This window comes from Liolophura sinensis, chromosome 12 (genome assembly GCF_032854445.1).
Source record: "Liolophura sinensis isolate JHLJ2023 chromosome 12, CUHK_Ljap_v2, whole genome shotgun sequence".
Lineage (NCBI taxonomy): Eukaryota > Metazoa > Mollusca > Polyplacophora > Chitonida > Chitonidae > Liolophura > Liolophura sinensis.
The window spans coordinates 3,223,793-3,251,628 of record NC_088306.1 but is presented as its reverse complement, the minus strand read 5'-3'; the positions used below and the strand labels follow the sequence as shown (position 1 = coordinate 3,251,628).

At 39.7% G+C, this 27,836-nt stretch overlaps 2 protein-coding genes and 1 long non-coding RNA gene across 4 annotated transcripts; 2 read left to right on the top strand and 1 right to left on the bottom strand.

Annotated features, from left to right (window-relative positions):
* Positions 1–577: 577 nt before the first annotated feature.
* Positions 578–26,365, bottom strand: LOC135479667 (uncharacterized). Of its 2 annotated transcripts, none has more exons than XM_064759563.1 (4): positions 26,126–26,365; positions 4,621–4,761; positions 1,978–2,128; positions 578–876 (listed from the first exon to the last, which is right to left on the bottom strand). In XM_064759563.1, exons 1-4 carry the CDS (start codon positions 26,130–26,132, stop codon positions 798–800), a joined length of 378 nt encoding a protein of 125 aa, XP_064615633.1. In that variant the 5' UTR covers positions 26,133–26,365; the 3' UTR covers positions 578–797. The 2 variants fall into 2 exon arrangements, with proteins under 2 accessions (XP_064615633.1, XP_064615632.1); XM_064759562.1 differs by lacking the exon at positions 26,126–26,365 and adding an exon at positions 26,057–26,122.
* On the top strand, positions 8,372–16,150 carry LOC135479418 (uncharacterized). Its single transcript, XR_010445850.1, has 2 exons — positions 8,372–10,010; positions 15,032–16,150. It is a non-coding gene; the product is annotated as an uncharacterized LOC135479418 (long non-coding RNA).
* LOC135479492 (uncharacterized) lies at positions 19,030–23,083 on the top strand. Its single transcript, XM_064759353.1, has 2 exons — positions 19,030–19,974; positions 20,881–23,083. Exons 1-2 carry the CDS (start codon positions 19,618–19,620, stop codon positions 21,664–21,666), a joined length of 1,143 nt encoding a protein of 380 aa, XP_064615423.1. The 5' UTR covers positions 19,030–19,617; the 3' UTR covers positions 21,667–23,083.
* Positions 26,366–27,836: the final 1,471 nt, after the last annotated feature.

Below are 27,836 nucleotides of genomic sequence, written 5' to 3'. Positions count from 1 at the left end.
CCATTCTCCAGTATTTTTTACATATTTACTAACACACTGTTCACGTATTCCAGAGACTGAATTAGACGACGTTTCTCCGGAAGTGGATAAAGTATCTCCTACCATTGCTTTCCCTAACCCCGCCGAGTCACAGAAGAGCCTGTGTGAATCCGGAGGTCATTTCAGGGACGCCATGACAAGAAGCGTGCAACTGGAGAAAGTAAACACCGGGCTATGGGGTTACGTCCCTTTGTCCAGCACTGGGAGTCTGGTAGAGTGCGTTAAGAAATGTCTCGCGACGGAGCTGTGTTGTCATATCCGGTACGACCCACATCGTCACTTGTGTTCCTGGCTTAAACGGGAAGTAGATTACCTTGAAGTTGATTGTGCAACTGAGGAATGCTACCGGATTGATATTGTGAGCATTTAAATTGGAAGGTCTGGCACCAACCTGTTGATGTTCGTGGGTTGCCCTCAGACTCGATCTGTCCGGCTTCCTCCCACTATAATTCGGGCTGTCGTAGTATAAGTGAACTCATTTTGAGTACGGCTTAAAACATCAATCAAATAAATAAAGAAATTAAGTATTTGTCTCCGTTTTTTTAGTGATATTTTAATCTATCATTAAACCCTTCATACAGTTGAAACATGTTTTTGTTTTGTTCTTGGGCGTACGTCGCAGTATTGTTCTCACGTAGCTTGGGAGAGGGCAACGACGATTTTCTCTAACTCCCAAGAAATTTAGCTGTAACTTAGGTGTAACATTCGAGTTTCCAGAGAACATTAGGTTTAGAGGCCAGTTCACCGATTAATGGGGATTACTTTTGGCTGTCGGAATTCCATATGTCAATGTACAACATCGGCTCTCCTTGGATCCTTTTCCAGATCACCACGTATCTGAAGAACAAAAAAAAAAGGGTATCAAGGGAGACAACTTGGTTGAACATTCACCGAACATGGGTCCTTCTTTACAAAACTTCGAAGATTTTTTCTTGTGAATTGTCTCGTAAACGACCTTGTGTCATAGTGCTGAAGACAATGTCATTTACGAGAGATATGACGTAAAAATGTTTGAAATAATAATAATAAAAATTCGAGGCCGGTATAAAAAAATTATCTGATATATATACTTTAAGATGACATCAAGAAATTTTGTGAAAGGTGACCCTGATACGTATACTTTGCAACAAATTGTGAACAGTCAAGTCTTATATGCTTGGTTTATTATCGATGCATTGTAACTCGGCCTGTCCTATTAATTATATTCCAGAGCCATAAAACGCAGGTATTCACGACTTTCGAAGCTCACTTAGTGCCATAAATTGCAGGTATTCACGATTTCCCAAGCTCACTTAGTGCCATAACTCTGACGTATTCATGACCCCAAGCACTTTTAGTGCCATAAATCGCAGGTAATCACGACTTTCACATCTCACGTAGTGCCATAAATCGGAGGTATTCACGACTTTCAAATCTCACTCAGTGCCATAAATCGCAGGTATTCACGACTTCCAAATCTAACTCAGTGCCATAAATAGCAGATATTCAAGACTTAAAAAGATACTTAACTGTATATGCTTTCAGACTTGAGCTGCATTTTTCCCATTGGAATATTCTTCACCATGAATGATTTTATGAACTATTTTATGAGAATATATTTTCTAGGGCTGTATCCGTTTTGGGGTCTGGCTGGCTCAGATTGTTAAATCGCTAGTTCCCTGCCACTAACAGACCCCTGGCCGATGAGTTCGGGATTTCGAATCCAGCTCTCGATGTTTCCAACGAAAATTTTACGTTAGGAGGTTTGACACGTCTCTTGTTCAGTCCGGGCACTCCAATTTCTTTCACATAAAAACCTTACAACCTTCATATCAACACGGCTTCAAACACCAAACAAATAAACAAATAAATACTTTAATCAATATTACACAATATTGTGTACATTGAATCTACTTCAAACACTCTGCCCTACACATCAATGGTTAGGACGCCACTTACTTCCCTGTGTCGACGATCGTGCTAGAAGAATCCACTAGGACCAGGTCTCCTCTCTCGATCGCCGTGTCGTTCATCGGGATTACTTCCTTTGTTGTTAAGGTAACGCTGTCCACGCCAAGACCGGGTAATTTGGAAAATATGTCCAGTACAGCTGTGTAAAAAGTCAAGTACATATAAATCACATAGGTATCAGTTCTTCTGCTTCCACCATTAAGGCAAGCATATCTGTGGGTTACTGGAGGGAGAGGTCGTCACTAACTTGCCAAAGGTAAGTGGTTTACACAGTACACCCTAGTTTAGTTAAACAAACTAGTAACCTGCATCGATCAAGTGGAAAATTCGTAAGTATGGTGTCGTACATGAATTATCAAAAGCGCCTCGTTATTTTAATAATCAGAATTGCAGAGAAAGACAGCTCAGAGCTGAAGAAAGCATTGGCAAAGGGGATAAATAAGCATGCTTTTTTCTTATATTTGCAGACTTTAAAATATTGAATTAAATGGATTTTAATTTTGGAATTTTAAGCTCTATGGATTATACGGCCACTGACAAAGTACTCTCACGTCACATCACCTTTGTTTTCTTACATTCACACAAAGCGACATTTTTGTGAGCATCATTCATGAAATTGTGAGCATCATTGTGAGCATCATTCATGTAATTGTGAGCATCATTCATGTAATTGTGAGCATCATTCATGTAATTGTGAGCATCATTGTGAGCATCATTCATGTAATTGTGAGCATCATTCATGTAATTGTGAGCATCATTCATGTAATTGTGAGCATCATTGTGAGCATCATTCATGTAATTGTGAGCATCATTCATGTAATTGTGATCATCATTGTGAGCATCATTCATGTAATTGTGAGCATCATTCATGTAATTGTGAGCATCATTGTGAGCATCATTCATGTAATTGTGATCATCATTGTGAGCATCATTCATGTAATTGTGATCATCATTGTGAGCATCATTCATGTAGTAAGAGCTACAGTCCATCAATATAGCGGTGTTAGATGGAAAGGAAGAGCATGGGAAAACTACTGATAGCGTCTAAACACCAGATATACGGTTCAGAACCACAATAAAATTCAAATATTTGAAAGTATAAGAACGTTGAAATGTTTAACCAGTGTTTTTCAGACGGACAACTTTCCTTAGTCCTCTGTCTGAAGAACACTAATTTACTCTTTACCATTTGAATACTTTAAAGAACTAAAAACTTAAAATTTCATTGCATTTTTTTAAAAGTACGCTGAAGAGTAAACCAGCGTTTTCAGACGGACGGCTTTCCATGATAACGCTGAAGAGTAAACCAGTGTTTTTCAGACGGACGACTTTCCATGACAACGCTGAAGAGTAAACCAGTGTTTTTCAGACGGACGACTTTCCATGATAACGCTGAAGAGTAAACCAGTGTTTTTCAGACGGACGACTTTCCATGATAACGCTGAAGAGTAAACCAGTATTTTTCAGACGGACGACTTTCCATGATAATGCTGAAGAGTAAACCAGCGTTTTTCAGACGGACGACTTTCCATGATAACGCTGAAGAGTAAACCAGTATTTTTCAGACGGACGTCTTTCCATGATAACGCTGAAGAGTAAACCAGTGTTTTTCAGACGGACGACTTTCCATGATAACGCTGAGGAGTAAACCAGCGTTTTTCAGACGGACGATTTTCTATGATAAACCTGAAGAATAAACCAGCGTTTTTCAGACGGACGACTACAATCTATATGCGTAAAAATACTTTCATTTACTTTTTAGAACTTTTTGGAAACCTTTTAATATAGGCAATATTTCTGATATATTTTCATATTTGCTTGCTATCTGCGAAAGTTTTATTTCGAATTGTGCATGCATGTATATTCTACTATACATAGCCATTGTTAGACTATGGTGTCATCACGCACCAGCCATAAGTATATTAATCCCAGCACGCATGAAAAGCTCGGGGTAGAAATCAATGCGATATCATGAGTTTCTCTCGGTATTGATAGCCATAATTTTTTTATTTCTAAAAGCCCAAAATAAGCTTTAAATACGTTTTTCAAATTTTTACTTTAACCATTGATGGCTTTGTGAAGTCGGCCCCAGGCCCCAGTATCACGAAGCTGTCTTAGACTTGTCAGGCTTACACTTAACTACAAAACAGTTTTCTGCTTTAAACTACTTACTTACCTTATAAATTTTTGTTTATTACTTAGAATTGTCTTAGACTGTGAAGATAAATTGAAAATTAGGGTTTAAATTTTTATTATAAATTCAGGAATTATACCACAAATTGAACAAAAGCAATTTAATTCTAATACAGGTTCGTCATCCTGAGCCTGGTATTTAAATTCAGGAGAGCTGTGCGATCCTACAGACCTTTGCGAATTGTCGATCAGGTATTGAAACACACGTGTACAAAATTCAAGCACGTATTGGACCAATCATAATATAAATAGGTAAACCAGATGTCCCACACATTGTTTGCAAATCGTTCTGCATGTGATGTTATGATGTCACAATTATTTTCACCTGGAATGGAATGAAAAGTAACGTTGTCATGAAATGGGACATGGGACATCTGGGGACACTTGTAATTTATGCATTTCTGATTGTGCCCATGGCACCGACAGCTTTGCACCAACCTTTATGTCCGTCCATCGCCTTTTCACCAGAAGGCATCAGATGGCAGTCCTCGGTGTACATTCTCGAGATAGCGGGGAAATCACGAGACCGGAAGTACTGGGTAAACAAGGCATTCCTCTCCTTTATGTCTTCTGTCCAGTCTGAAGATACAACAAGGTACATAACTTTACGTAATTATATGCCACGGTAAATAAAACAACTTGAATATTTATAAAAGAATTTCCCTTGCAATGTATTGTTGCAGCATGCATGTCAAAATGTTTTAAGGTGCGATATCTTTTATTTTTTGACTGTTTGTTTGCTTGGATTGTGTTCTATCTCACTGGAACACAGTGCCGAATACATCACATCATACCACAGCGGTGTCTACCTGTAGCAATGCATAGCAATGTCAATTTACCCCAGTTAGTATTTTATTCCAACTGTTCATGAAAATGCGTGAATACATGTAGTAACAAACATAGCACCATGGGCTCCAGCGAAATTATGTAAATAAAAAATAAAAAGAAACAAATTGTAGTGATATTAGCTGGAATTTGTTAGACATCACAGGTCTAGAATTACGCAAAATGTTCTGGTTTCGTCACGAGTAACTTACAATAACATGAAAACAATACAAAAGATCCAGGTGTCAGGAATGCTTAGTCCACCAGCACAATCCTGGGTTATGTAACTGACTATTACAGAGTGGATAACACCAGAGCAGTGGAGACAGTGTGATAATAGGAAAATGGTCACACGTAATCGGTAAAAGTCTCCTTGGACATTTGTAGTCATCAATACCACATTGCCATTTGTAGTCATCAATACCACATTGCCATTTGTAGTCATCAATACCACATTGCCATTTGTAGTCATCAATACCACATTGCCATTTGTAGTCATCAATACCACATTGCCATTATGCATCATCATCAACATCAGGTCTGTGTTCATACAAGGGACACAGAAGTCCAAACCTAGATGACCACCAATATATCTACAATGTTAAACTATACCGCAGGCCTATAATTTTTATTCAGAGAATAAAAGTATGAAAGCAGCTCATCGTTGACGGACATTATAGGGTGTGCTCGAATGGCTGTACATGTACTGCTTCCACACGAGAAAAAGATTTCGAATGCCAAAGTGTAACACGAGAACAATGTTTGCTAACGAGATTTTCACTCCCCATTTCTCCGATATTGGAGCGGGGTACAGCAAGAACACTCTTTTTGCGCTTACACACTCGTGTCAGCTGACAAGGGAACACTGCACCCGAGTTACACATGTGTATGAGAACACAGCTATAGAGGTCAACCGAGTGTGAGCGGATATGCATCCGTGTGTGTGTGTGACACAGAGGTACTAAAATAGGAAGTCGTATGGAGTGTTATGACTGAATGAGTTGAGGGGATTTCCCTAGCTGGTTATAGGACTGAATGGCGGCTATATGTGCTAAAGACAACGCAGACTACTAGACCAACTCTACTGCACATTTAATTTTAGACCAGCGCGGCTAAATGTGCCGTGGTAGTTGCATCGTGGTCCAGAGGACAAATACACGCCGAGGCGGATATGCTGTATGAGGAGAAGTGGGGCGGGCGTAAAGGTATGTGGGTCAGCCCACGTGTTACGAGAAGGAAATCAGTCAGTGGAATATAAAGGCAATTCACCTGGAAATTCCAAACTGTCTATCAAATGACCAAGACAGGCAGGATTTAGGGTATATAGGTACATATGCGTACGTCCTTGTCTATTAGTGAAGCCAAAGGACTCTCCAACCTAAACAACGAATATACATGTGCAAATTTGTATGCATGCTAGTCTGGGATACAGAATACCACCGGTTTTGTTTTAAACAATTAACTGTTTTAATGATCGAATGACATGATGATAATGTCATATGATCGAAAAATTTTTAAGCTGGACGTAACATCCTAAGCATACATACATGTATGTACCATAGTCATGCGTAGTGTACCGTCTGTGTTTGTTATGTGACTTCTGATGTATTTTTGACTGACTAGTAAATGACTTATCCGTAGTAGATCGACTACTTGACCTTTTATTGCCGCGATAAAACTGAAATATTGTTGAAAGCGACGTTAAAACTTTCAATCACCCAATCACTCACTCATGCGTAGTGTAGTAGCCATATAACCAGACCTCTTTATACACTACACTCTTCACGTGCAGTTCTGAACAATAGGCACAATCAGAGTGTGTACTGCATGTTTGGCAGAGCTGAACAATTATTACAAAAGCCTGCAACACCACGGAACGTTAAATACCAGAGAAGAAATACGGGTCGAAGCGGATATATTGGTGGGGAAAAGTCGACATGGACGGGTATACAGGTATGTGGGTCAGTCCAGGTGTCACGAGGAGGGAATCAATAAGCGAACAACTATACAGCTAATTCACATGGAAATTCCACTACATTCGTTCATGAACATCACAGTTAGATACATGAGTATTCATTTACGTCTATGTATATCCGTGAAGCCTGTGTTATAGAAGAGTAAGAAATAAATAAGTACAGAACTGAACAGTCTACTGTATTATACACAGTTATCAAGGTCATGTACATGTATGTGTTAGAGAGCATGCGCCGGGAATTTCAATGAGCTGAATGTGTACATATAGTGCTATTGGCCTGGTCTTTGCTCCACTCAAGTGTACATGTAGTGCTATTGGCCTGGTCTTTGCTCCACTCAAGTGTACATGTAGTGCCATTGGCGTGGTCTTTGCTCCACTCAAGAAGGTTGTACAACTGAGCTGTGGACTTGGATCAGTTGAAGCGTGTGGGTGGCGCTACACCATTAGACTGCCAGTTTCGTGGGGAGAGTTCGAAACCGATACCGACTCCAGTCTTACCGACCGTTCAGTATGGTGAAACACGACATCTGGCGATGCATATCCGTGTTTGGTCACGTTGTGGCAATCACCGCCATCGCTACTACCCATATAATACTTTTAGGCGTCGGGCTCGGAGTGGTTAAGCCTTACATCGACACGCGGCATTTCTCACAGGAGATCTCCACGTGCACTGTGACGTCAGTGCGCGAGCGAGGCATGGTAACGTGTGACTGCAGCATAGAGCCACATACCAAGTGCGTGTCGGAAAAGCCCTGCGCAGAGATCTTAGTAGACTATGTCAGTCACGAGAACGCGTCACGTGTTGGAAATGCTACATTGTATACCAGTCCGTATTATTACGTCGAGTATATGGGTATGAAGGTATGTGCTGCAAGAATTAATAGGCTCTTCTGATGTTTATTACAATGGGGATTCGATCAAAACTAATTAAAAACCACTGTCATCATTACCACCATCATCGTCATCAGAAATCCATCACCGTGAATATCATTATTATCGTCACGGATGTTATCATCGTAATCATTCTCATCACAATCATCACAATAATCAATTAACATCGCCATCACATCCGTCGCATTGGTAATAATCCCATTCCTACGTCATGAGTATTACATCCTCACTCTGATCTCTCCAACTACGTAAATCCATACCAGGTCACAATAGTGTCAAAGTATAGTAAGAAAATAGATAGACCCCTTCACCCTTTATATACCTATATTATTTATTTATTTATTTATTTATTTATTTATTTATTTATTTATGTATTTGATTGGTGTTTTACGCCATACTCAAGAGTATTTCACTTATACCGCGGCGGAAAGCATTATGGTGGGAGGAAACCTGACAGAGCTCGGGGGGAAACTCACGACCATCCGCAGGTTGCTGACAGACCTTTCCACGTATGCATACCTTTATTACAACCATAAGCAATAACGTGTACCGGAATATGTGCTACAAGCTTGTCAGCACTGTTATCATTTGTGCTAAACTGAATAAATATCACAAAAGCCTGCAACACCGCAGAACCCCCATTATCAGCTGCTACCCCATTCATATCATCTCAGCTCAAACAAACGGGCATGCGCATCGCAATCAAGGCAAAGCATGCACTCGGCTGTAACAATCAGACAGTTTTAATGTTAAAAAAAAATGGACGCAAAATGAACGAGCTGAAGATATCTGTCGCGTACATTGCCCGATGTAAGTAAGCATTGCCGCGTTTAAGTGAAGATCGTGAATTGAATCGAGTTTACGAGAAATACCGAGTTAATTTACCCAAGAGTGACGGAGATATTTTGAGAATGACCCATTGGCCGCAAACACGGATCTAGCCTGTCGTCGCGGTCAATAACCACGAATACACGGAATGACAGGAGAAGGTGTGTGGACACAACAAAAGGCATATCCCTATGTGAAATATAGGTCACGCGAGACACAGATGTGGCTGAGGGGGAAAAACAACGCTGGATTTAAGCCTAACAACGTGACGAGGCGGATATATCAAGTATACGGCGCGTTTTAAACAGACGTATCAGCATAACCGTACAGGTGAGGATAACGGAAAAATCCCACACAAATATGTGGATGGAGATCCCGGAATATCTGTATGCTTCAGTGAATTAACAAAAGAGAAATTTTCTTGTACTAATATGTATAGTCATATGAACCAGACATATCTGACTAGGTGTAGTCACACCTGTGCATGTGTAAAACTAGGCCAACTGCGTATAACGGAGTCCTGGTGTTGAATTGACCAGGTGAATTGTTACATCTGAATCCTGGTTCTCCACCTTTACGCCAGTGTAGGAATCCCAAATCTACAGGCTGTGTTGTGTGATATACGGCCGGTTTGTTAGAGCGCATTATTGGAAGTGCTAACCTACTTATGTGTGTACTGTTATGATGTCAGTATTTTACAAGGGAGACTACATGAACCTTACATCTACAAAGGTATCTATATCACGGCTCAGCCGGTGAAATAATCCAGAATTCTGTACCCGTAACCTAGTCTACAATTCAAGAAGACAGTTCACCCGTAACGGCCAGTTTACTCAAACCCGAGTTTACTGAGAAAACGCACTGATTTGGTGATTGGAGTCATCCAATCCAACATCGAATCCAGGTGCATGCCACTGAGAACAATACAGGAGTCATTTTTTATTTAACCAAAACAACAATGGCGAAGAAGCAAGACTGTTGCTGTGAATGCGTGTTTTGTCAAACTGTTGTGCTGGTTGCTCTCTGTGCAGCTCCCATAGCACTTTTCGCAGTGGGCTTCGCGTTAGCATTACCATATGGTTACATTCGGCACTTCTCGCAGGAGCCTGTGACCTGTCACGTGACGTTCGTGCAAGAGCGAGGACTGTATTCGTGTAATTACTGCGATGAAGACTATAACTCCTGCTTTTCCAACTATCCGTGCGTGAGGATCGTGGTGGAATATGTCAGCCACGTAAACCAGTCGCTTGTGGAAAATGCCACTTTATATCACCATCCGTACAGTTACCTAAGTGACAAGAAAATGCAGGTGCGTAGAACTGATCATCGTCTTGACCATCATCTTCATCTTCTTCACTATCATCATCAACATCAGCAGTATTAACACCATAATCACCATCTACATAATCTACATATTCATCATCATCAATGTCATCATCACACTACATTTTGTGAATCATCGTTATTATTAACATCAACATCAGCATCACAGTCATCATCAGCTCCACCGTTTTCATTAGCCTTGTTTATTCATTTCATTGTTGTTTCACGCCGAACTCAATATTTCAAACCTGTGTATGATTGTGGGTTTCCCAAGGTTTCTGTCTGGTTTCTTCCTACCCATAATTTGACCGCCTTCGTATGAAGGAAATATTTCTAAGTGCGGCATAAACATCGATGGAATAAATAAATAAGGTAGCTATCGGAAGCCGTTAAGATCATAGCCACGTCATTCTCACAGCAGTAGTAAGAGCTGATATCGTCATCTTCATCTTCATTCACAACATCTTACTTATTTACATCCTCTTCATCGCCATATTTATTTATCTTTATCCGTACTCAAGAATATTTCACTTATACAACATCGGCCAGCATTAGGGTGGGAGGAAAGCGGGCAGAACCCGGGGGAAACCTACGACCATCCGCAGGTTGTTGGCCATTTTTGTTTAGATAATATCCCATACTAATATTATGACTTGTGCTACCGTTGTTCATATTTCATCACCCTAATTTACTCATCATCTGTCGGTCCAGGCCTGTTGTCATCAATATTATTACATTTAGGCTTCACAACACACTTGCCCTCAACCTTGTGTAACACACAGGTGTAGACAACCATAAACGGCCACTCTTTGTCCAAGTGATATAAAATCGGGATATACAACTGAATTTGTTTTCTTTTAGAAAATCTCAGTGTGAGGGAGAACAGCTCGACAATATTCTCTCCACGAACAAACTTTTATCCGGTAGTGAAACGTACAGATACTTTGATTTCATTACATTTATGTCCAGCCAGTCATAGGACTAAAAAATTTTTAATTCATTGATCACAATTTTCCTTTTTATTATGGGGATAATACCATTAATGACATTATTTTGCGAATTTGTCGATGATTTTTTACCTAGTTCATTGGCATGAATATTTTGTTTGGATGAGAAATCGGATAATAATCTGCTGTGGAGTTTTATTGATTATTTACGTATGTAGTAACTAACTTATCATAATTTGTGTGTTCGCCTGATTTCGTTACAGCATTCAGCTTGTTGTGATCTGTTATTAAACCGTAATAAACTCGAAATCACGCGGTATTTCTCGCGATCTCGTCGGAACTGTAAGCTAAAGCCGTTCACTCAAATGGAACCCGGATACAGGCTTAGTATATATGTGTGGGAATGTTTTCCGTCGTCAAGTTCCTAACTGAAAACCATCTCAGCTATAACTTTTTCTTTGCATGAAGTATTCAGTTACAAATAGTCATAACATTATTTTACACAGTAAGAATAGAGCGCACTTAAAAGAGGGGCCCCAATATTGTTTGAGATAGGCAGAAGCAAGCGCGTATAGGGCACTCCCAAGCAGACTTGGGGCAGGTAAATCGTGTGTCGGACAGAACAGCCCAGTCTTGAGTGACATTCCACGTATCTTGTGAAAGAGTTTTCGAAAGTTCTGTCCTTTCGAAGAGCAAGAGTACAACGTAAACTTGATGGAATAATAATGGCTGGAACAAACTCTGATTGTAAATTTGGATTATTTGGAGTTCTGCCGATGTTTCTTCTTTGCTTGTCAGCGGCCGCGATCTTCTTTGTCGGATTTGGAGTGGCCTATCCGTACGGTTTTACCCGACACTTTTCAAACGACCCCACCCTATGCTTCGTGACGGCGTTCAAACAAAATGGCATCTCTTCCTGTACCTGTAGCGCCGATGAGGACGCTGAGTGTACGTCACAACACCCCTGTGTGGAGATCCTGGTTGATTACGTCAGCCACGTGAGCATGCTACGAGTTGGGAACGCCACCTTGTACAACAGTCCATACTCTTACGCCACTTACAAAAACATACAGGTTGGTCGTAAGTGTTACAAGGGACTTGTCGCACATGCTTGAAGCACAAAGCTAAAATTCTTATAATCATCACAAGTTTTGGCTACACATTGAAATATTTAATGCGTACAATTTTACATTTGTAAGTGGATCAATGTTAGACGCCATTCAAGTAAATGCGCTTAAATCATTAAGCGAATAATACCATAGGTCGCTAATCACCAAAGTCTTTGATAAATTTAGCTAATACGCACAATCTTGTAAAATATTTTTATAAAATAGGAATCTAGCCAACTATTTGGCGTAATCCTACTCTAAACTGCTTTGGCATTCACCATTCATACAATACTATCAGATTTCAAATACTAAAGGCATTACTACAGCTTACTCCTATCATACACAATTTTTCACTTGGAACATTTTATTTTTAGTTTGTAGAAGCTTTCAGATATGATGAATGTTGTGAGTTAATTAATTTCAATGATCACTTATAATCATTTTTAAAAACCTCCCTAGTCTAACATGAAATCAACAGTTCTAAACCTTATGTTTCTAAGGTTTAAAACAAGACTACACAGGTTTACGTCTAATGGTACGTATGCCTACATGTTAACCAAAACTATAATACAGAGTAAGTTTCGCCGAACTGGATTAAGAGTCTCAGATATGACTTTACAGTTCAATGTGTCAGTTATCCCGACTTTAACCGTCTTATGTTGCAAATTAATTTTTTTTTAAGGGTATATTTGCCGTGTCTCATTCTTGTTACGAATGCCCAGGCCACAAGTTCATACGTTCATGGAATAATAAACGCTGTTGTTAGACACTGATATTTGTGTGTCGAAAGCACATTGCCATGGCAAATGTAAATATGTTAATATGTCAATGATAATAGGGTCGACCCTAATCACTAAAAATAAGTGTTTCGTTTATGGACGCATTTTTGTTACAGTTTCGAATCGCGTCCTGGTGTTTAGTCATAAAAACTATATTTAGTAAGTAACTCTAAAGAGATGTGTTTATTAGAGTGTACATGTGAAAAGTTTTGCATAATAATGTGGTGCATATTTTCAGAAAATCATATAGTGCACTAAACATGACTATCGGCATTTCATACTTAGTAAACGTGTAAAAAGGTTTACTCTAGTAAACATATGATATGTTTTTGAAGTAAATACCAGTTTCGAAACTGTAAATGTGTTTAAAAACAAACCACTTATTTTTAGTGTGTATTTAAATATTTAATTTTACGAATTTATTATAATGTCACAGTTATACCTCGATATATATTACAGATAATTCTTTACGGTGGGTATGTTGAAGTTCCCATTTTAAATAAATAAATCACCAGGTTGTGCTGTTTTCTGACATACTTAAAATATTCGTATCGTGGTTTATAAAGAAGTATTTTTAAATAGATACATTGTGTTTAGATCCGCAGTGATTTATAGCCGCCCTGAAATCCAGCAGAATGTCAGAGCGTTCTCAAGATTACCAGTGTTAAAATTAGAAATTACAAATTATTTGGGGCTCGCCGTTGCGTTTTCCTGTCAAATCTTTAAAGGTTGCTCTTGGGACATGGACTCGCCCTGCCACAAGAGAACACAGGGTATGTACACACACGTGATGACTGCTCGTAGTCATATGACTGAAAAACTCCTGTGCGACGTAAAACTCCAAGCGTAAATACATACATGCCTTAACGGCTGTGTCTCGTGATATATGACCTTTCAAACATCTCAATATCGCCACACCTGTTTATAAAGATTGATACTTCTGTCAGTGACCCGGATTTAGCGCTCAATGGGAATTAACATTTTTTTCCCCTTCAAATGAGCGAGACGTAAATAGCACATTCTGGAAAGACCAATGTATGTACAGGCTGCAGTGAAGCAGATAAATACTGGCTGGATAGTGCGGATATAGGCCTGTGTACTGGAGCGTGCGTCATCACTCAGTGGAAATTTTGGCGCGACTGCGTGATAGTGAGAGTGTAACCCGTATTTACTTTTGGCTTTTCCGAGCCATCTGTGTACAAATTATTTATTTATTTGATTGGTGTTTTACATCGTACTCAAGAGTGTTTCACTTATACTACTGTGGCCAGTATTATGATGGGAGACAATTGGGCAGAGCCCGGCGGAATCCCACGACCATGCACAGGTTGCTGACAGGCACTCCCACGAACGACTTGATAGGAACCCAGCATTAGCTGGGCTTAAACTAACAGCAACCATATCGGTGAGAGGCTCCTGAGAATTTGTGTTGCACTAGCACGCTAAACACTCGGCCACGGAGACCCCTGCAGACAATGAGGCCGTGATTAAGTGCTATGTCTGATTATGACATCATCACATGTTGTAATTTTACAGGTTACCCATATCAATAAATATAGAGATCGGGTAGTCCATCAAAAGCGTGCGTTGGCCCATAACTAACGATTCAACTGTCCATAATCGCTTTATGTGTCAGACCTGTCTTTTTCTTTGTTGTTTTCATTAGTCATTATTTTGTCACCTGATGTGAATGTCACGTGATAACAACCCTTTGTACAAGAAGTACCTGTTAATTTCAACAATTGAAATGTATGTAGCGAAAATTGATTTCAGTGAAAAGGAGCTCGGACGAGTTTCGAACTCATGTCAGGGTGTCCAGTTCATTGTGTAGTGCAAAGATTGAGAGTACTTTAAAACCATTTATGGTATGAGCGACCATTGTTGTATAAGGTTTTTAGTTGTATTAGTTTTTTAGTTGTCTTATTTCCTTAACTGAATCTGTCATATAACAACTTCAACCGCCTAACGAGTCCGCACAAGATCTTCAATGCTTGCGGGTTAGCAATAGAACAGAACAAGGGCTGGGCAATTTCCCATCATGAAACAAGAGGTCCTTTACACAGATTTACTTTCTAGTCAGTCTGTCATCTGTCAAGAATACTGGATTTCCCGTTAAAACATTTGCCTAACCAGGTCTAATTTTAGAAAAATCTCTTTGTCTTCTCATTGCAGTGCTCTACAAGTACGTGTGACAAAGATGTAGCCGAAAACAACCGAACAGTTGCCGAGTTTGTCCAAAAGTACGGCGTGATAGGTCGGACATTTCCGTGCTATCCCGGAAAAGATTCGAACCCCGAGGCTCTATTGAACATCATAGAACACTGGAAGGTTCTCTTGGGGATGCTGTTACCCACTGCTATCTTTATAACCGCTGCCGTCACGGAAATTTGCTATTGTGTAGTTTGTCCCAGGTATAAACGGTAGTAAAGATAGGATTTATTTATTTATTTGATAGGTGATATACACCCTACTCAAGAATATTTCAGACCATCCGCAGGTCGCTAAGAGGCCTTCCCACATACGGCCGGAGAAAGGTGAAGTACAAGATGCCCTGATAACATATGTAAACTGTTTAAGGGTCACGGGAAAAAATTCACGCAATACCTGCTTGCAAATAGCCACAAACGGGAGTATTTATTAATGTTGTTCTGTGCCCAAGCAGATTTCTCGAATTTTGTACATGTAAGCGTATAGACTTTGCTAACACACACCAATCTGTTCATTGGAGAGACTTACACGAGTACTGAAACATCATCACTTTGTGTGGTCTCTGTGACGTATATCCGCACTATATATGCAGGCATGTGTATGTGTGAATAGGATATAAGAAGACATGCACGTCAGTTTTATGGGGTACTTTTAATGTTTTTCTTGTACGTGTACCACTTGTACGTGTATGAGTACGTCTACGTGTACCATTGATTGACAATTTCTGAATGAAATATGAGCGGATTCTAGTAAAGATTCAAAACTTACAGCATATGACTGAATGAATTACGATGGCAATAGACTAGCAGAAGTATCTTTGCGTGTAAACGCAAAAGGTTCCTATTATCCTATTATTGTTCTTATCAGTATGTGTATATGTAGTATTGCAAAACCTCGTTGTTATCTTCCTCGAACCTAAGAATTTACATTGCCAGTGCAAGTCAGCGTTAAGTTTACAATTTTATATATTTTAAATCGAGATTTAAAACGCTGACTGTCTTATTTACGTTCTTTATATATATTTTTATACATGTTTAACATTATTTTATATTTTATAATAAATTATTTTTCTGTAGAATCCAATCATTCTTCGTCGTTAACATGGAACATGGGCCTGTAGCACAATTAATAACGTCGCCCTCTTGACGCTCATGCGATGCAGGGAGTGGGGCCGACATTTTCAGCGAAATGTGTAGAACTGTTTTAGATTATATATATTTCGCAACTGTATAATAGATATCGTTACGTTATGGCGTTCTGACGTTACCTTAATGTATTTTGAAAATCAAACAGAATCAGAAAATGTTACATGTGGTTCCTTAACACCGAAGAACAACAACGCGAAAAAATATATGTGCAAGTGGACTGATATATAGAGCTGTTTAATGTCTCACTAAAGAATTCTCAACGTATACTATGTTTTAAAAAAAAACAGCAGCAAAAAACATCATATAGATGCGTTTTAGTAATTTTTTTTGTTCACGTTAATTTACGGCTTTTGTACTGTTTGTTTCGATTCACAAGCAACAGAAAATATATGTATGTATGCTTGGGGTTTTACGGCGTATTTAACAAGATTACAGTCATATAAACCATGCCACTAAAGTGCTGCTTTTACTGAAGTATCGTGATGAAGACACCAGACGTGACACCCCACCGAATGACATTATACTGACACCGGGCCAACCAGTCCTGTTTCCTTGCTCTAACCTCTCCATGCTGAGCGCCAAGAGAGGGTGCAACAAGTAGCATTCCCGAGGCTTGATCCTTTTGCATTGTTTTAATGTTATTGTATGTTAAATGTGATGACAACACAGCATCTTGAGTAATGCTAGGCCAGTGACGTCACATAAATTGCATTTAACTTCAACGTAATAACAGTTTGATAGTTGGCGAATGGTCACACGTAACCAGTGAAATACGCATACAGATCAGAGAGTATAATCAGAGCATTGGCGACTGTCTTATAGTTGGCAAATAGTAACTCGTAACCGGTGAAATACGGCCTCTTGTCAGTTTACATCAGTTCGGGTTTGTTCATGTAAATGTTTAAACACCAGCAAATGACACGCCCCTTAGCACCTTGGCTTAAGCAGACTTTGGTAAAAAATGCAGCGATCAGAATTACAATTTATTACACGTCACCAGAATTATTGAGAGGACATGATTTTTGTGTGGAAACGACAGGAGGTTAAAAATCTAACCGAGCAGAGGAAACGATCGACTTTTAAAACTCCTTATATTCTCAAGTACAAATATGTGCGGCGTTCATATTCCAGCGTTCATATTCCAGCACCCATGATCCTTACTATTTCACTGAAACAGGATAGTACAAGCCCACTACGATTAAATTCCTGCCTCGCATTCATTCAACTATTTGCTATTGTTATTCATATTCTATTTTCGGCCAAATATCGCCTGAAACTGGGCCTAATTTAGAAATAGTTCCGCACTGAACATGCAGTTTTGGTCGCGACTTGTCGTTCGTTGTCTACTGTTACGCGAGTCGCCTGTTTCTGCAAAGTTACTACATTTTACCTGGAGTACAAAGTACAGTGCAAATCAGTGAATACCAAAGAATTTAAAACGGCACAGGCTACTGCCTTTCTTGGCGGTCAGTACTGAGAGGTTAGAACAAGGAAACATGAGTGGTTGGCCGGGCGTCAGTATAAAGTGACTGGGTGTGGTGTCGTGTCTGGTGTCTTCGTCATGATACTTTAATGGCGGTACTCTCCCACAAAAAATCACGGTATGTATACACACTTACTAACTCCTCGCCGTCATATTACCGAATAATAGATAAGTACGAGGTTAAACCACAAGCAGATGCATACATTTGTACTCTTATTTGCTTCACTCGTGTAAAGTTCAGCACTTGGGGCGGGGGTGGGGGGGAGAGAGAGAAAACAAAAAGCAAAAATGAAGTATAGATATAACATTAGAAGGACAACAGAAGGACTATATATCTAAACAAATTTTTTCACATCAAACTGCGTTCTACATCACCTTTGACAAAGATCCAGGGCCAACCCTGGGTTGGGTAACACAAAAGACCTTAAAAGAGGAAGTTGTGACTTCCTCGCTTTGGCGTTTAGCATAAAAGTAGCGACTGGTTGCCCGTATTAGTATAATGGCTCGGGCGGGGCAGATTACTTGCCTTCGGTAAATCGTCTCAATGAAGAAGCACTAGACCACGGTGGAAATCCGTTCTGCAACAACGAAGCACATTTCATGGACTCTAAAGACTCCTTCGTCGTCATATGACTGAAAAAATGTTCAGTACGACGTTAAACCCCGACCACTCACTCACTCACCCAAAGGAATATGTAACCAGTTCCAAAAGGAATATGAAAGAAAAGATGGTAACATGTAAGAGAGAAGTCAAAAGTTTTCAATTATAAAGGGAAGATATTATAGGCATGACATCTGATTGCAATTTCAAACTCGAAGCTTTATGAATAATATGTAGATCGAATACAAATACAGTTGTCTCAGTCGCTCTTAGATTGCAACTATTCACAAAACCTTCATACTGATGCATCTATAACAAACCTGAATGCTTACACTCCTCCTGAATTACGCACAATTGGATACAACTATTTGACAGCTATGGTTGCAATACTTAACGGCAATATTTACTAAGCAAGAGCATAAGATCACTGGCTACAAACGTATCATCTCTAGTTCTTCTTCCTGCATGTGGGATGCAAAGGAAATCGTTTTTCAGTAATCACTATAACAACTGAAAACGCCTAGCTGTGAAAAATAAAAAACAACAAACAAACAAAACGTAATCAAAACGTAATCCTCAAAACTAGTGCTAAGAAAGAAAAATAATTCAGTTTTTATTATTCATAAACCTAGGAGGTACAGCGTGTTCACATCTATATAGGCTTCAGCATCGAATCTACTTGTCATAATTTTGAAAAATTTACACATTGAATGTTCTGTTTGGATTTTATTTTGGTGCTCTGCCAATCAACATTATCAGAACTAAATTTAATTCCATTACAGACTTGACATGTATCACGCAAGTCATCGACCTTTGAGGACAAGCTTAGTTCTAACTGTGAATGAGAGCTACTCGTACGTGCTGTCACGCGCTGAGGACGAGGCTCGTGTTTGCGGGATCGACAATGTCAATGTCAACAGTCGACTCGAGTTACATGGTTACCACTGGCGACGCTCAGTCGCCTGTCATACTTATGAGGAGTGAAGTTTCAGCTAAAGTAGACTTCAACCAAAGAGAATATGTAGTGACCTTATATTGCTAAACTGTAAATACAACGAATAGAAGGATGTATTATAGATGGAATCCTTAAGTCGAAACTACCGATTGTGAAAGCCGGACCTCAGCGTTTCAGTACTCGGAAATATCTTGTATCTTGTAGTGTGAGTAGGGCCTTCATGGGAACTTCACAACCGGGATTCAATCTCCTGTTTACCTTTACCGTGTCTGGGATCGGCGGCCATTTTAACTCGCCCAAATCGGGAAAACAGAAGTGGACTACGTTAGCTGAGGCGATAGCGAGCCGAAGGCGTACGTGGAAATGACGTCATGCAGGAAGTGCAGCCGTGACGTCATTCTATGGCACACAGCGTGTATCTTGTTAATCTGTAGCTGCCCCGTCATTCTCCTCGCCGTGGGATTTGGCGTCGTCACACCTTACATGTACACCCGCCAGTTCTCAGGGCGAAAGTCCACGTGCACCGTGAGGACAGTATGGCGCCACCCCAGCGTCGACTGTCACTGTGGGTACCGAGCTATAAAAACTCCGGTGTGCCGATCGTTGTCACCATGCGTGGAGATAAGGGTTAATTACGTCAACGAGGAAAAGTTTGACGTTGTTCGTGACGCCATGTTGTATGACGATCCTTATATGTACGGAGTCCTCAAGAATGAACGGGTATGTAGACTCATTTGATTGATTGATGAAATGAATTACTAATTTATCGTTTTAACAACCGATGTATTAACATTGTTGTTTTTTTTGCGTTTTATTTCGAAGTTAAGAGCAAGTGAAATCAAAACATTGAATCTTTCATACATAATATATCGATATGAATTTCATAAATAATGCTTCTTGTTTCGCAGAAATGATCAAAGTACGTAAAAATATCCATTCATTTAAATAAAAACTACGACGTCATAATGGTCATCTTGCTCATAGTTAAATACCAGGTAAATTATATGGAGATTCGAGACTGTTTAAGTGTAAATCTTATCTAGTAACAGATATCTTCCCATTTATACGGCTCAATTCCTCCCCACAAGTCACTGGAAAGCCTTTGCTGTCAAGTTTATTCCTGTTCATTCCTGCTCAGCGATGGCGTTCTGTGAACAAACTGGTTCCACATTACCCTTGCACAGCTTGAAGACTTGTGACAGTTCCGTTTCCTTTATGAATAGTTGCGATCAAGGATCTATTGACACACCTATATTTATTTTGACCTGAAAATTATTCACGGACAACAAATTTGAATCAGATGTCATGCCTAGGATGTCACCTGTCTTATCTGCATCACTGAAACTGTTGTCAGCTTCTCTCTCCGGTGTTACCAGTTTTATTTACTATTTTGTTATAATTTGTGACAGATTCTTTTTGAGCATTAGTGATTTAGATTGCTTTAGAAATGCTTCTTGCGTGGGTTTATCGACTCGGAACGCCCTTATGTTTTATGGGCGGTATATATGCGAATGTTGGACTTATACTTTTAGATTACTCTAATTTTACCAACTGCATATAAAGATCCAATCCCAATGTATTGATCATAACTGCATTAACTGTCAAACTGCTTTTCGATATTTACAGTGCTCTACACAGTCGTGCGAAAAAGATGCTTCAAGTAACAACAAAACTGTCAATGAGTTTATACGAAACTACGGCGCGATAGGTCACACATTTTTGTGTTACCCTGGACGAGATAGCCACCCCGAGGTTTTATTGTCCTTGATCAGAGGTTGGCGAGTTTACCTCGGTATGATAATACCTGGAGTTCTTTTCCTCGCAGCCGTTATTTCTGAGGCTTGTTACCTGCTGGTATATCCGAGATATAAGAAAAAGCGTCGTAAACGAAAACAGTGCAACAGTGCTCACGTGGACGCAGATGAGCTTACACTCAGTGTAACAAGAACTACCGGAAACAGTCACAGATCCGGAGATTCATATCGGTTCAAAACATCGAACAAATATTGGGACAGACCTACATCGCCGAACGAGAAAACCATGCATACTGACAAAACCAAGATTGCAAGTAAACTCGGAAATGCCAAAAATGGCGGGGTGGATACGTATCGCACGGGAAGAAGTCACGAAATCTCTGAAGGTGGAGGTAAATTTGGTACTGGTAAACAAACAACTATTCATGGTTACAGCCAAGAGAACAACAAATACAAAAACGCGAACAGAAAAATGAATGCATCTAGCATTACGAGCGCAGGCATATTGAATACATGCACAGCCGAATTTACAAAATCTGACACACACAGGGTTTCGGACATATCACGAGATGCGCATAACCAAGACAATGGAGAAATATCTGTGAAAATGGATAGACTTGGGAACAAAGACACAATCAGTGACACATATATATGGTGAAGTTCACCACCTTAATATAACACGACTTTTCCTGATCCCAAAATATAATGTGTTCTGGTTGAGTGACTCTAGAATGTATTCTGTTTGAGTGACGCCAGAATGTATTCTGTTAGAGTGACGCTAGAATGTATTCTGTTTGAGTGACGCCAGAATGTATTCTGTTTGAGTGACGCTAGAAAAAATTCTGTTTGAGTAACGCTAGAATGTATTCTGTTTGAGTGACGCTAGAATTTATTCAGTTGTAATTGCAACAGATTATTCTGGTTGAGTGACGCTAGAATGAATTGTGTTTGGTTGACGCTAGAATGAATTGTGTTTGAGTGACACTAGAATGTATTCTGTTTGAATGATGCCAGAATGTATTCTGTTTGAGTGACACTAGAATGGATTGTGTTTGAGTGATTCTAGAATGAATTGTGTTTGAGTGACGCCAAAATGTATTCTATTTGAGTGACGCTACAATGTATTCTGGTTGAATTACTCTAGAATGTATTCTGTTTGAGTGACGCCAGAATGTATTCTGTTTGAGTGACGCCAAAATGTATTCTGTTTGGTTGACGCTAGAATGAATTGTGTTTGAGTGACGCTAGAATGTATTCTGTTTGAGTGACGCCAGAATGTATTCTGTTTGAATGACGCTAGAATGAATTGTGTTTGAGGGATTCTAGAATGTATTCGGTTTGAGTGACGCCAGAATGTATTCTGTTTGAATGACGCTAGAATGTATTCTGTTTGAGTGACTCTAGAATGAATTCTGTTTGGTTGACGCTAGAATGAATTGTGTTTGAGTGACGCTAGAATGTATTCTGTTCGAGTGACAATAGAATGTATTCTGTTTGAGTGACAGTAGAATTTATACTGTTCGAGTGACGCCAGAATGTATTCTGTTTGAGTGACGCTAGAAAGAACTCTGTTTGAGTGACGCTAGAAAAAATTCTGTTTGAGTAACGCTAGAATGTATTCTGTTTGAGTGACAATAGAATGTATTCTGTTTGAGTGACGCTAGAAAGAATTCTGTTTGAGTGACGCTAGAAAAAATTCTGTTTGAGTAACGCTAGAATGTATTCTGTTTGAGTGACGCTAGAATTTATTCAGTTGTAATTGCAACAGATTATTCTGTTAAATACATTCCATCAATTTAACATAGCGGTAATATTGTACAACAACAACAAAAAAAGAGACCGATACACAGAATGTTTTATTAACCCTCCTCTACCGCCGTTAAAGTGTTTTCGCTTTTAGAGTTTTTTGTCTGTTTTATTGTGAGGGTTTGGAAGGGGCTGGCTGGTGAGATATGTGTTTAAGGTCGCTTTCAACATTATTTCACCCACATCACTATGTTTTATTTCCTTGTCATAGGACCGGCCCCGATAGCAGAGGTTGTAACTTCCTCGCTTGGTTGACCCGTATTATTATAATCGCTCGGAAGGGCCGCTTACTTGCCTTCGGTAAGTCGTTTCAGTGAAGCAGCACTAGATAAAAGAGCGGTGGAAATCCGTTCTGCAACAGTGAGGCACATTACATGCACTCTAAGGATTCATTTGTCGTCACATTTGTCGACATACGACGTTAAACCCCAAGCACTCACTCACTCACTCACTCACTCACTCACTCACTCACTCACTCACTCACTCACTCACTCACTCACCCCTTGTAATAGGACAGGTCAAATCAGTCAAGTTACGGGCAAGCGAGGATACAGCAAAATTAAGCGCGAAGCCTTCCTCTCATTTGATTAATAGATTAATTTTTGCTCTACGCCGTGAATAATTCTTTACTCATAGATGTGCGGGGAGAATCTGAGGAAAGCGGAGCGCGGGGTGTAAAGCACTGAACTTAGATAAGATGCTGAAGAACTGAAGTGGTCTTAACGAACGGTAGCTGCTTAGACTACGTTAACGGCCACGGATGTGATCGAATACTTCTTGTCACCCAGGCCCAAGGTGTAGTGAGAGCGGCGTAATGTACAAAATCCTTGTCCAAGTGAGTCGTCTTTGAACCAGCACATCGTGTGAAAGGCGAACGCCTTAAATCGCACGACCACGGTCCGCTCCTGAGGCCATATGGTCAAATGTGTCACAACAAACAACGACAACACTGTGTAATTACTGGACCATATAGTTTGTCTGCAGCTTTTCAGGTTGAGTGGTTAAAATATGTTTGTCCCGGGTCTAAAACATAGACGTAACAAAGCCGATTTTCTTTCTTCATCCGCGGGAAGTGGACCAGTTCGAGTGAAACTCGCCCGGTACCTCAGTGGTAGTAACTGTTGCACACTGAAACGTGTAAGTGGCCCACAAATCCGTTCCGCAAACAGCTTTGTCATCCGGATAATAAAACACGCATTATATATACCTGTCCAACCTAATTTTAAGGGCTATATACAGTAATGTAAGACACCGGATATATAATATAAGACGCCGGGTATATAATATAAGACACTGAATATAAAATATAAGACGGGATATATAATATAAGGCATCGGATATATAACATAATATGCCGGGTATATAATAGAAGAACCAGACATATAATATAAGCCACGGGGTATATAATATAGGACACTAGATATATAATATCAGACGCCGGGTATATGATATAAAATGCCATGTATATAATATCAGACGACGGATATATGATATAAAACGCCGGGTATATTATATCAGACGACGGAATGGTAATATAAGACGCTTGTATATAATATAAGAGGTCGGATTTCACCGATTACGTGTTATCCAGTGTGTCAACTGTCATACTAATGTCGCGGCTCTGGTTTCACTGCCCGTTTTTGCACGTTGCTTAATACAGAAATGTAGGAGACTAGAGGTAGCAGTCCAATCCGTGTCCATGGCCTCCAGGGCCGAGGGGTATTAGCGCGCCAGTGCGGCGCAATGACTTACGGGCATCCCATCAATGTGCTCGCTGTGAGTTCATGTCCAGCTCATGCTGGTTTTCTCTCCGACAGTACGTGGAAAGGTCTCTCAGCAACCTGCGGATGGCCGTGGGTTCCTCAGGGCTCTGCCCAGTTTCCTTCCACCGTAACGCTGGCCACCATCGCATAAGTGAAATATTCTTGAGTACGGCGTAAAACACCAAACAAATAAATCAATCAATAAATAAACACATTCATATTTAATCCTAATATATACATATTGGGACCCTACAATGAAACGCCTATAGTTAACTTTTCGTTATATACATGTAAATTTGCTTTAGATCAAAGTATAATTCTTCATTTCATACCCTGTCGTTTTAAGCAAGGCTACACAGGGACCTTCAGTATTCATACAAAAAGCTCATCCCGCCATGACACAAGATCACAACTGGACTTAAATCACTACATCTGATATACCAATCACATATCATCTACTTTTCTGGATATTATCCAGGAGATCAGAGATTAATCTTCAGTTTGTCATAGGTTAGGCTTTCTTACCACAGCCCCTCCCCAACCTCCACTTCCCCTGACAGCCAGGTCTTCTGTGTAGACCCTTACTTGACCTAGTTTTATTAAAGCTCGAGGACATTGATACAAAACCTCCCATTCAAAGCGATGCTATTATGCTTATTGTAGGCAGGACACTGAGAAGATCACCGGTGAATTTTGTTCAGAAGTTTTATTTAAACAACTATATATACGGCAGAATAACTGTGAACGAAGACTTGCTTTAGAAGGACGAATGCTCAACTGTACGAATGTTAGAGATCGCTATTCTTTTTGACGACAGGAACGCGTGTGTTTTGCTGGCCGTGCTCTCTTAGATATGCGAAAGATTTCAAGAAATCACTCACATACGTGGAGTGGTTCTGAAGTGAAGTTGCGGAGCTTTGTATATATGTTATCTCATACGCTTAAAACATGCAAATTTTCGTTAATCTCTTCTAAGTTAGAAACCCAGCCCTGATAGCGAATGACAGTACCATTGTAATACGGACTGGTGTGAGAGAAAAATGTCTAAAATCGCCGACATTGTATACACCATATTCAATCAGGCTTGGCCCTGTGTGTATTGTTATTTATTGTTAAAACAGGTCAGTAACTAGCCCACTGAGCCTTGCATGTAATATTAAATTCAGTATACAAAGTTCCTACATGGCAGTTTGCGCATAATGTTTCCTGGTTTAAAATATGTTATCGCTTAGAATGATTAAGGATTATTGTATATGGCGTTTATAATGTTCAGGTTTTAAGCGTATCGATTAGTTCCACTAAATAAATCAATCATCGGTATGTGATCAATAACAAAACAAACAGACAGCTTTATGAGTGTGATTTTAACGCTACCAGCATCACCCATATAAAAAATTCTTGAGCAATAATGTGAAGCTTGAATTTCTATTTTGAAATTACACTAGTAAATATGTATTATAAATACAATAAAAAGCTTACCTGCATGGACAGCGAAGGCAAGAGAGATCAGAGTTGCCGCTTTCAGCAGGTACATCTTAAGAGACTTACCTGTCATGACTGAAAAGTCACACCTCCGTTAGCGTCCAGTCACCTGGTGGAGATCACAAGACAGCCCTTATCTTAGTAATTAGCAGGTATGTTCACAGGTAAGCTGTTAACTGCACGCAAGTGTCAATATATGTCTAGAACAAAAACACACTTCAGCATTCGCGCACGCACTGGTGTATTTGTACGCAGCAAAGACAGCTCGCTGGCTTGCGTCTGATTCCGGTAGATAAAATGAATAATACATACAAGTAGGCTATACCTCGATATCATTTGTCGGCCATTTTTAATGTGAAATGTCATCATGAATCAGAGCAGGAAAGAAACCAGAGATGTTTCAGATGTGTACTATTTGATGTGTGTTCTCAAAACACAAATATGTTAAGTGGATTTTTAAAGAGTAGCAAAGACAAGAGACTGATTGGCGTTTTCCACAGCTGGTAAAGGGAAAGTTATTCAGTTGTTGTAAATAATGGACTCATCGATCTAAACACACCAGTGTGTACAACCTCAGAAAGCCTTAACTTTACAATCCAGATTGTAAGGTATCATAACTCTACATGGGCTGTGTTATCAGCATTCATCCATAAAATGGTTTCAGATGTTGGCACTTTAGATATGGAGATGCACACGTATAACGGAATCATTGACATCACTTTCTGCCTTGTCACCCTGACCCCAGTGACCTCGGCGTTTTTCTAGTGGTGGCAGTGATGTAAAGCTGAGAGAACGGGGCATACCGTGTAGGGAGTGTGGTTTTGACCGTTGTCGTTACGACAATGTTACTTCATTTCCTGACTGACTGCTGGGGCCTTAGATAAACTATATTTTAAACTACTTTGGTACCCCTTCACCCAATAATAGCCCGATGATTTTTTGTCAGTACTTTTTATACGCTAAAATATTTTCTAAGCAGCGAACGAAAATCCACGTGTTTCATTAATCCTTTGACTTTCGACGTACCTCAGCGCGTGGACGTCATGCAATTCAATAGTAAACGAACACCTATATTTCATACACCGTCCTTGAATGAAACATCTTTGACAGTAGTCTAGAATGCATGCATGCTGGTCAGAGGCGGTCAGAGGCGAGCATATATGGATTTAGTGAATGTGACCAGCACAATACACTCAGCTATTCGTACGGATTTGGTGCTAGTCGTCGGAGCACATACAACTTCAGGACTGAACTGTGCACTACACTCAACACGTGTCCATTGTAGCGCAGTTGTATTGCGTCGGGGTTTTTTTCCCCCTTTTTTTTGTGCATAAATCAGTGCTTACGACCCTACACAACGGTCAGTAGAGTCATGTTATACACTTCGAAAATTTAACAAATTCTATTATACTTTTTGCAAAGAAATTCGTACGTTATATTAAATTTAGAAATACTAGATTTTCTCCAGTTACTGGAGAATCAATGTATAATGGAAAAAAAAATCGTTAGCAGCTATGAACGACAGTGTTCACATATTTACTAAAAATGATCAACCATAACCAAATTGGTTATATCAGTATGGAGAAACTCATTGTAACAACTCACTTTACCCACATGTCAATGTTTTGTTGATAATGCACATAAATGTGTAGGCATTTATGTACGTATACATGTTTATTTTATGACCTTGTAAATATGTATGTCTAAAGGTATATGATAAATAAATCTTACGTGTTTATAGGCTATGTTTGTACGTTTGCAACTCCTTTAAAAAAGT

Excerpts from the sequence above, each read along its gene's own strand:
- LOC135479492 (XM_064759353.1), top strand. The coding sequence starts at position 19,618 with ATGACGTCATGCAGGAAGTGCAGCCGTGACGTCATTCTATGGCACACA. Across the intron at positions 19,975-20,880 it reads GAGTCCTCAAGAATGAACGG|TGCTCTACACAGTCGTGCGA; the intron begins GTATGTAGACTC and ends CGATATTTACAG.
- LOC135479667 (XM_064759562.1), bottom strand. The coding sequence starts at position 26,111 with ATGTACCTGCTGAAAGCGGCAACTCTGATCTCTCTTGCCTTCGCTGTC. Across the intron at positions 2,129-4,620 it reads GGCGATGGACGGACATAAAG|CTGTACTGGACATATTTTCC; the intron begins GTTGGTGCAAAG and ends CTTTTTACACAG. Across the intron at positions 877-1,977 it reads ACGATCGTCGACACAGGGAA|ATACGTGGTGATCTGGAAAA; the intron begins GTAAGTGGCGTC and ends TTTGTTCTTCAG.